The sequence below is a fragment of the Equus quagga genome, chromosome 14 (assembly GCF_021613505.1).
Source record: "Equus quagga isolate Etosha38 chromosome 14, UCLA_HA_Equagga_1.0, whole genome shotgun sequence".
NCBI lineage: Eukaryota > Metazoa > Chordata > Mammalia > Perissodactyla > Equidae > Equus > Equus quagga.
In genome coordinates, this window is record NC_060280.1 from 25,087,105 (window position 1) to 25,097,823 (window position 10,719).

A 10,719-nucleotide genomic window follows, 5' to 3' on the forward strand; every position below is an offset into this window, starting at 1 on the left:
ATGGCAATTCCTAACAACAATAATGCCAGCAGCTTCTTCTTCATACTGATGGATGTCCCAGGACTAGAGGCTTCTCATTGCTGAACAGCTATTCCTGTCTGCTCTATCTATGTTCTCTCTTTGCTGGGCAACATCACCATAATGTACATCATCAAGTCTGTGCCCAACCTCCATACGCCCATGTACCTCTTCCTTTCCATGCTTTCAACAGCTGACCTGGGTCTCTCAGCTTCTACACTGCCTTCAATGGCCGCTGTCTTTCTCCTGGGCCAGAGGAAGGTGGGAGCTGCAACCTGCTTTTTGCAACTCTTCTTCATCCACACTTTCTCAGTCATTGAATCAGCTGTGCTGTTGGCTATGGCTTTTGACCGCTGTGTGGCTATCCAAGAGCCCTTACGCTATGCTACCATTCTCACAACCAAGCGCATTGGGGCCATCGGGCTGGCCATTGTGATCCGTAGTGTTGCCCTTCATCTGCCTCTGCCTGTGCTCCTTGGAAGACTGCAATTCCAGCTTTTAAATGCTCTGTCTCATTCTTATTGTGTTCACCCTGATGTGCTAAGGCTGGCCAGTTCCAGCACTCTTGTGAACAGTGGCTTGGGGCTCTTCATCATGCTCTCCACATTAGGGATGGACGCTGTGCTCATTCTCCTCTCCTATGTTCTAATCTTGAAGACAGTGTTGAGCATTGCTTCCAATATTGAGCAGCTCAAAGCCTTCAACACTTGTGTTTCCCACATCTGTGCGGTACTACTATTTTATACCCCACTAGTCAGCCTGTCCATGATCCATCGCTTTGGGAAGAAGAAGTTACCAGCTCAGGTATACATGCTTCTCTCCTGTCTGCACTTTCTTATACCTCCAATGCTCAACCCAATTGTCTACAGTGTCAAAACCAAAGAGATTCGGGCACGCATTCTGAAGTTGGTCTACCCCAAAAAGCACTGAGCCACTTGGATAAATTCTTAGTTGTGACAGTCAGCTTGCTGACTAAAGACATATCAGGGAGAAAGCCGAGTGTAGCTTCCATCTGATCTCTCATTTAATTATTCAAAAACACTAACTGAAATATATTATGATGTTTCTTCAGTCATTAGAACAGTCCTTGTTTAATGTGAAAAACCATGTTTCTCATTCTGTGAAAGTCATTACCAGCCTGTGAAAACTCAGACTACTATAAGGGAAACAGCCTCCTGAGAGAGTCTCATTTACAGGTAAAAGCCAGCATATTGGAAAAGTGGGACTCCATGGCATCTAAAATCTATTCCAACTAAAAACCTAGAATCCTACAAAATTAAACTCAAAAGGACCTCACTTGGTTGTACTTTCTGAAAATTGGCAAATATGTAAAATCAAAATTTGTTTTTATTCTGATTTGTGTAATAACCATAGGTGTGGATTACATTGCAAAATATAAACCAAATAAAATATGTCAAAAATTTTAAATGCATTTAAAGAAATAAAGATTTTAATCATTGTAATAAAGTGTGTCACAATGTGAAGATTATGCAGCTCAATATTCCTCTAAGCTCCATGACATTTGAAGGGTGGACATAGCCTCCAAAATTCTCCAGCCCTCTGAATGTAGTTGAAGCTCTACTCCTCACTTCCTAACGGATACATGGGGTATTCCGTGCCCTCGTAAGCTACCAGGAGATGCTATAGTTTTTGAATGATAGATCCCATGTATAATTCAATTTTACCTCATTCCTTTAGGGAAGATTTAAAAAATAAGCAAAATAGACATCCTGGAAGGCCACTTTATGGGAATTGACAAAGCTTTCATAAACAAGTTAAAACTAGAGAAATTAATTTTCTCACTTTGTCATGATGCTGGACTAAATCTTTAACTAACTTCTCTAATAGAATTCCTCTATTAAAACGTAACCAGTGAGAGATCACATAAGTCTTTCACTTACATGCTCATACTTTGGATTGATTGTATTGGAAAGTTACTCACAATGTTGAGATAGAATTGAGAAAGGAAGCATAGTACCACTATTTGATTTCTCCCCTACAGAGTAATTCATTTAAATCATATTTATTCACCTATGCTGGGCCACCTCCTAATTCAAAGTATAAAGAAAACAAATTGAATATTGTTTCCTTGGTGTGAAAAGTTGAAATCATCAGGGAAAATAGGATTGCAAACATATAATTCTCCAGTAAGTCACAGGTGCTTCGGTGACAGACAGCACAGCTTAGAGTGAGGACACAAAGAAGGATGGGTTATTTGATTGATGGGATTTCAAGAGATACTTCTTGGAGTGACGAGTTTTAAGTGCAGACTAGAAAGATGAAATATTTAAGCATGGCAAATAAAGCCTTTCTTGATCTGACCTCATCTCTCGACAGACCCTGCATTCCAGAAACACAAAAATAGTTGAAGTACCCCATCAACACTTGGTAGTTTCTGGCATCTGTCCAATAGTTCATCCTGTACCTCTGCCTGTAATACCCAGTGCTTTCTCCTTTGACATCTCTATACCACTCTCCACCACACAGATTACAGATCTACTATCAAGGCAGTGAGATAGCTTTTGTTACCCTCCTACCGCACTCTGTGTTATGTTAGGGAACCCTTCTCATGATCTCATAATATCTCAGGCATGTCTATTTTACTAACATTTTATTTTAATTTTAACAGCTTTATTGAGATTTGACATATTAAAATTGCACACATTTACAGTGTATGATTTTATAAATGTCACATATGTATACATCCATGAAATCATCACCACAAACAAGATAATGAAAATATCCATTACCCCCAAAAGTCTCTTGTTACTCTTTGTACTCCTTCCCTAGTACCTTTTTCCACCCAACCTGTCTCAAACACTGACATGGCTTTGTTACTACAGATTTAGTTTACCTCTTTCTATAGCTTTACATAAGTGTATTCATAAATATATACTTTTTTCCTATTGGTCTGGCTTCTTTCTCTCAGCATGATTATATTGAGATGTATCCATGTGGCTTGTATATTATTACTTTTTATTGTTTAATAATAGATTACTTTATGAATATACCATGATATGGTTTATACAGTAAAGTCCCATGTAAATAAATTATTAAATGAGAAAAATTATATTTACCTTCATATTTATTCCATATAATACTGTTATTCCATAGCATATGTCCAAACTTATACCTGGTATCATTTCCTTTCAGCCTGAAAAACTTTAACATTATTTTCTAGTGTAGTTTTGATCATCTGAAATGTCTTTATTTCTTCCTTAATTTTGAAGAAAAATTTTACTGGATTAGAATTATATAATCTATATTCAAAATCTAGTCTAATTTTACTAGATTAGAAATATATTAGTCTGAGTTTGTAAAGTGTTATCTGGCAGAATGCCTGGATGGACATGGAGTTCACCTCGTGTTTCCTTTATCACAAGGAATCATAGCTCTGCACTGTCTGTCTTTCAATATCTATTTTATATATCTGCCCAGAGATAGTCATTTATTTGTTGGAATATGTTCTCTATCCATTAGTTCTTTATGACCACGTTGAGGTGGAACCCTTTTGGGCTTCTCTATTTTCTTGTCTTTAAGCTTAGAGGTTTGATAAATAAGTCTGTCCCCAATAAACTGAGTTTGTTGTTTTCCTTTGCATCTATACTGGGAAACAAAGAATTTTACAAGACATTATTTTTGAGAGGCATGAGTTGTCTACCTTGGATTTCAATACTGGGGCTAAGTTTGTAATTTCTATTTAGCTGCAGATGTGTCCTTAAAGTTGGAAAGTCCTTCATTTTATTGAACTTTTATTATTTCTGTTGCAACAATAGAAAGTTTCTTTGTTGCATTTGTGTGAAAATACTAATAATAATATAATTTACCAAATATTTAAAGTGTGATTTTCAAGGAATGCTAGTAAGTGATTTGCATATATTATATTAAAAACAATATTATTCTTTTTGCTTTGTTTTGTTTTGTTTTTTTAAAGATTGGCACCTGAGCTAACAACTGTTGCCAATCTCCTTTTTTTTTTCTTTCTGCTTTTCTCCCCAAATCCCCCCAGTACATAGTTATAATATTTTAGTTGTGGGTCCTTCTAGTTGTAGTACGTGGGACGCTGCCTCAGCGTGGCCTGATGAGCTGTGCCATGTCCTCTCCCAGGATCCGAACCAGAGAAACCCTGGGCCACTGTAGTGGAGGGCGCAAACTTAACCACTCGGCCATGGGGCCAGCCCCAACAATATTATTCTGAAAGAATAATAATATTAAAATAACAGGTACTTCCTTGAGTATTGACAAACATTATTATAAGTTTTTAAATGGAGTACTCCATTTCATACTCACAACAATGCTGTGTGCTAGTTTCTTTCAATATTCCAATTTCACCAACGAGGAAACTGAGTCAATGAGAGATTAAGTAACACACCCAAATATTCAGAGCTACTGAGTGACAGAGTTGAGATTCAAATCTACAAAGTTTAACCCCAGGGCCATTTATTGTTAACCACATATCTATTACTTCCCAATGGTTGTATTATTATATTTTACAGACATAAAAAATGAGGCTCAAAAAGCTTGTGCAACTTATGTAAAGACCATCTTCAACTCAGGTCTTTCTGATTTTGAAGCTTGTACTCTCAAAAAGTCCAATTACTTTTTAATCACAGTATAAGGGGACACAGTAACTAAAAAATTCAGGATTGACCAAGGCTAAAGGATTTTCAATCACAACAGTCTCTGCATTGCCATTGCAAAACTTGATTGGCATTGACATGTTTAAAAACAATTGCTGCCCCAAAGCCCATGGTGCCTGCTGTGTTCATCAAAGGATGATGTCCAGGAAGTGGCTGATTTGCTGGAGAACTGTTCTTCATTGAGAACTCCCTTCTGTTGTACCCTGGAGGAGGGTGCGAAATGTTCTCAGCTCTTGTCTCCTTCTGGGTGAGTCAATAACACGGGGTATGGAGAGGAAAGGCGTAAAGCCATTTTTAGGGTTCTTATTAGTAATCATTTAAGAATAGTGTTAATAATATGTTTTGTGTTACGATCTTGAAAAGGAACAGTATCGTGAAGATTTAAAGGAAGAAAATAGGCTCTTCATCTTCAGAGCCTATCTGGGAGCTATTGGAATGAGTTACCTGAAGAATTCCTCAAATGTACTGTCATAATAGATAAAACCAATTAAATGGCCAATTAGGAAATAGGCTGGTAGCTCACCTGCCACTTTCCTCCTTGCCTTAAATACAGCCTGGCATATGTGTAACTGAAACCCTAAGCAGATGGATTCCATGCCCCTCAAAGGGAGACAAGCTGAGATGAGGAAGTTTGAGGAGCAGAATGGTATGGGGAGCTGCTGGTTTGTGAAGACAGTTTAAAAAGACAGTCTGTTTCTTCTTGCAAGATGGAAGGTAATAGAACAATAATGTGAATCAATAAACCCTGGGTGATCAAGAATAATGACAATTATTCCTGAATGTTCAAGGAATCATTTTTTAAAAAGGCCCTTGAACTTTGAGAATGGTTAGTAAATTTAGGAAAAAATTAAAGGACAGACAAATAATAACAGTTATTTACTTTCTAAGTACTTTATAAAATGCTAGGAACTCTTCCATCCACTATCTAATTTTATCATCATTTAAACCTATGAAGTTGGCATGCTTTGTGAAGTAGGACAATTTACCCATTTCCATTTCTTAGTAGAAGGGAAAACTGAAATTAACGTAGTATATATGAGTGTATGTATACAGTGTGAGAGGAGAATGCTTTGTGAACATAAAATATATTTTCTTACTTTTTCATATTACTGTCATGACAGAACATTGGCTCTTAATGCTGTTAGACTGAATCCTAAGGCGGTTGCAGAAGAAAATAAACATTGGTATTAGGAAATCTAGCATGCTTCCCACTTTGTCTGCTCCATGATGCCACTGGTTCTCGTCTGACTGAAATTCTGCTGACGAGTCAAGAGAAGGAGTTCCTGTAAGGAAGAAGCTCATAGTGCGTTCTTAAGACTTTAGAGAAACAGCATTTACTTACGGCCAAGCCTTGCCCAGTTCTTTTTTCTTTCAGTGTTTTTGTACTGAAGCCAGGCCCCAAAACAAGTAGCTTACCTTTTCAGTTATATTCTTCTGCTTCTTAACACTAAATCCCTTCTCAACACGAATTTTTTAAAAACTTAAAACGAGGAAAACCATCACACACAAACACAGGCACACACACAAACTCACAAACCTCTTCCTTTTCTAGGCATCAGATAAATGCAATATACACAAAAATCATATGCTCCACGTATATTAATATCTCAATGCCTGTTTTCATAGATCCATTTTCGAAAAAGCTAAATAAGTGAAATAAAGTCAGAAATTCTGACTGCTTACACCATGGACATCCATTGTGCTCGCGTCTCTGCACTTGAAATCTATGGTGAAGACAGGGAACTTTGAGTTTTTTAAAGAAATATTAAATATTTTTCTCTAATTTAAATTTAAACAGGGCAAGGTGAATGCAAAATGAAGAATTCATAGATAGAGAGCATTCAGACACATGATTTGAAGGCACAGTTCTTCCCAATCAATGGCCTCAAGTATTTCTTCACTTTATTTCACATTTGTTCCATCTTTCAGTAACTGAATAGAAATAAACAAATCTATCCATAGAAGGGGTAAAACAGCTCGTCCCGTTTCCTGCAGCAGCAGCATTTAACTAACATACAGATTACCTTGTTAACAATTTGATATTTTGCACAATAAATTATAAGGGAAAACAGTATCCTAATTTATTATAATTGCCATATGCATTTGGGTCTTGAATGATCTATGGTAAGATCATTTGGGGCGTCCCAATGAAAGAATCTGTGCTTGTGACTGAGCATCCTTGCTGGCCCCATCTCAGAGCTTGGCACTGAGGTGCAAGTTTTCTTTCTTTGTCTAAGGTTGTTCTTTTTTCTTAATTCATAACCTTTGCTTCTCCCCCACTTTCTTGCTTTACTAGGCCCTCAACAGCATTGCACACATGTGTTTACAAAGCAGTACTCTACCTGCCTATGTACTGCAGTGATCCTCAGACTTTGATTTGCATCAGAATCACCTGGAGAGTTGTTAAAACACAATGCTGTGCTTGAACCAAAGAAATCCTGATCCGGTAGGTTTGGGGTGGGACCTAATGATCTTCATTTATTACAAGTTCTCAAGTGCAGCTGATGCCACTCCTGATGCCCAGAGTCCACACTTTCAGAGCCACTAGGTATCTATTCATCACAGAAGAGAATATCTCCCCACTCCAGGGCAGGTGCAATGCAGTTTTCTTAAATGATTGTGTTGGAGCTAGAAGGTTGTCTCTGCTCTCTTAACACTCTTACTTCTATCACGATTCTAGCTAAAACAGGCACCCATCTCCTAGTTAATTTGTGCAATAATACTGGAGTTTTCCTGACACATCTCTACACATTCCCTACGATCACTGACACACTTGCCCACGCACACACAGCTCTCCAACCGTCTCACTTCTTCTTGCTGTTTTGCTTGTTCTTCAATTGTCTCCTCCTCACAGAGCTATTACCTGAACTCTCAATCTGAAATAGCACCCCCTTCTCTTTCCACATTATTTTATTATTTTTCACATATTTTAAATGATATTGACTCATGTCCCCCTTATTTTGGGGACCTTAGTATTTTCTTCATAGCTCTATTTGCTCTATCTAGAATGGTTCCTAGGACAGTTCACTTGTTGAATGAAAATGCAGGCACCTAAGCTGGATGTAATAAAGTGGAATACAAGAGGAAAACCACAAGTGGCCGTCATATAAGAAATTTTAAAAAATAGAAATTCATGGGAGTTTTCAGCTTCCTTTGATTTAAGGATAAGCCTTGTGAGTGTCCTGAGTCTGTGGGTTAATAGCTGGCATTTGTCTTCAACTACAAACAACGGCATCCGAGTAAAGAGCCTTAAGTGAGACAGAATTATTTCCAGTCTTGGATCCTCCAATTACAACCCATGTGACTAGCAAAGTTATATACTTGAATCCTTACTGATTAAATTTCTTAGTCTGGAAAAACTAATCTGCCAACGTATGAGGATTGAGATGCTTTAAAATGGTATATGTGAAATTGTTTTGTAAAGTACTTTAAATGAAATAAAAAAGTAATGAATTGCACTTGCACATTTTTACCTGCAGAAAAAAGGGACAGAATTCATTATTAATTGGACTTATTTTTCAAAGAGAGAGGAATACTGGATTGTATTCCCCAAGAATGCAGGGAACAAGAATACGAGAGGGAATATGACAAAATCAAGAGAAAATCGAGATCATCTAAAAGAAAAGCAGAACAAAAAACCTCTGAATATATGATTAAATAAAATTCCTCAAAACTAAGTTGTCCTTCTTAGTCACTATTCTTTAGCGTTTTGTATTTCTGGGAAACTCCAGAAATCTCCTATCTTTGTTTAAGATTAGGAGGGAAGATGTAACACTTTCAAATCAAGTTCTCTTTCACTGAGTTCTCAAAAAATAGAACTCATAATGGAGCAAATACAGGGAGGTAGCTGAGGTGGCAGAAAGTGGAACAGTGGCTAATGTTCAAGGGAGAGAACACAGCGGCAGAAGATCTGTTCTCGGAGTGTTGCATTTCTCCGGAACTTACTTTATATAAGTGGATCGAAGTCCTGATTCCTTGGCAAGTAAGTGTCTTTTTCTAGTCTCTATATCCTCATCAGTATAATGCTGAATAATTACAGGTAAGCTTTAAGGTATCTGCTTAATGTTCTATGAGTTAAGAATCCATCTATTTAATGTTCCATATGCACAGCTCCATTAGAGAATGAATGGTATTTGTGTAAATGTCTATTTTTGCCATAGCTTGGCATTTTAAATTTTGTGACAAAATTGTGTTTGTGTGCTCACAGAAGTGGGCTGATACGTTGAGGAATCATTTTGTATTGTTTTAATTATGAAAGAAGATGTCTCCGAAAAATTCTCATATTCACCACATTGGAGAAGTACCCATTGAAAGCAGTATGAATGAGAACTCGACAGGAAGTGAGTAACCTAGATTCTGGTCCCAGACCAGACACACTAACTATATTGGAACCTGGAGTTCATTTCTCAATATGTATACTGAAGAGTTAAGACCAGTACTCCCTCTGCCCCTTTCCAGAGCTGTGTTTGAAACTCTGACTTGGAGTAAATTTTGTTGTGTGGCTCCTGACCCAAGCTTACTAGGTATGCAAGGTTTGTTCTAATAATTCAAACTAACTTTTCTTTAAGGGCTCTTGTCTATGAATTAGAGGAACTATTTAGACAAATTGCACGGCCGTGGCTATCAAAAAGACACTTTGGTGAATTTTTATAAGGTCTTGTTTGTTGGGACAGGTTTTGACTCAGAAACTGATTTGATTCTAGGGTCTGTGATTGCCCCTCTGCCTGGAGTTCGACTCCTCCTGGTGATCATGTCAGCCTCCAACCAAAGCAGCACCTCCTTCTTCCTAACAGGCTTCCCAGGCCTTGAGGCTGTGCATACCTGGCTCTCTATCCCTCTGTGTGTCATGTATTTGGCATCCCTGGCAGGGAACAGCCTGATTCTGTGGGTGGTGAGGTCAGAGCCCTCCCTGCACCAGCCCATGTACTACTTTCTGTCCATGCTGGCAGTGACCGACCTGGGCCTGTCTGCCTCCACGCTGCCCACCATGCTCACCATCTACATGCTGGGTCTCAGGGAAGTGGCAATGGATGTGTGCCTGGCACAGCTCTTCTTCATTCATACCTTCTCCATCATGGAATCCTCTGTTCTGCTGACCATGGCCTTTGACCGTTTTGTGGCCATCAGCAACCCCCTGCGCTATGGCACCATCCTCACAAGTCCCCGGATTGCCAGCTTGGGCCTGGCCATCATGGTGCGCAGCATTGGTCTCCACATCCCAGCCCCCATCATGCTGAAGAAGCTGCCTTACTGCGGGAATCGCCTGCTTTCCCACTCCTACTGCCTGCACCCAGATGTCATGAAGCTGGCCTGTGCTGACACCCATATCAACAGTGCCTATGGTCTCTTTGTAGTGCTCTCTACTCTCGGAGTGGACTCAGTGCTCATTGTCCTCTCCTATGCGCTGATCCTCCAAACAGTGCTATTCATTGCCTCCAAGGCTGAGTGCCTCAAAGCCCTCAATACTTGTGTTTCCCACATCTGTGCTGTGTTGCTCTTCTATACACCTATGATTGGCCTGTCTATGATCCACAGATTTGGGAGACGGGCTTCCCCAGGCACCCGTGTACTGCTTTCCTATCTTCACTTTTTCATACCCCCGGTTCTCAATCCAGTGGTTTACACCATTAAGACCAAGCAGATTCGACTGAGGATGCTGCGCCTCTTCTGGTTGCATAAGGCTGGCATCAGAGACGGGCAGGATCATTAAGTCTTTGGTAGAGAGATAAAAGGCAGGAGGGACTTCAGTCACAGTCTTTAATGAGCCACTGAACATAAAGTGAGTCCGGTAGTGAAGAGAAAAATCTAAGATAGACAGGGAAATGCAAATCAAAACTGCATTAAATACTCACCATGTTAAATACACTATTATAGACCCTGCAAATAGAAATATAACTAAGATACAACCTCTGTCTTAGAGGAAAAGTTCATACTATTTAAGATTCATGAAGGGAACCGCTATTCTAAAAGGAAAAAGAACTCTAAAGAATAGCTTAGGACCTTTACAAATTTATAAAAATGCACAAAAAGCTTTGCCTTAGAGTTTAGGAGAAAAAAATTT

The 10,719-nt window shown here is 38.8% G+C and overlaps 2 protein-coding genes across 2 annotated transcripts; both read left to right on the plus strand.

The window, feature by feature from the left end:
* On the plus strand, positions 1-948 carry LOC124251959 (olfactory receptor 51G2-like). The gene is given in 1 exon segment (XM_046684974.1): positions 1-948. A coding segment is annotated over 1 exon segment (948 nt).
* Positions 949-9,408: 8,460 nt separating this feature from the next.
* LOC124225511 (olfactory receptor 51G2-like) lies at positions 9,409-10,368 on the plus strand. The gene has a single exon (XM_046638202.1). It carries the CDS (start codon positions 9,409-9,411, stop codon positions 10,366-10,368), a length of 960 nt encoding a protein of 319 aa, XP_046494158.1.
* The last annotated feature ends 351 nt before the right edge of the window (positions 10,369-10,719 follow it).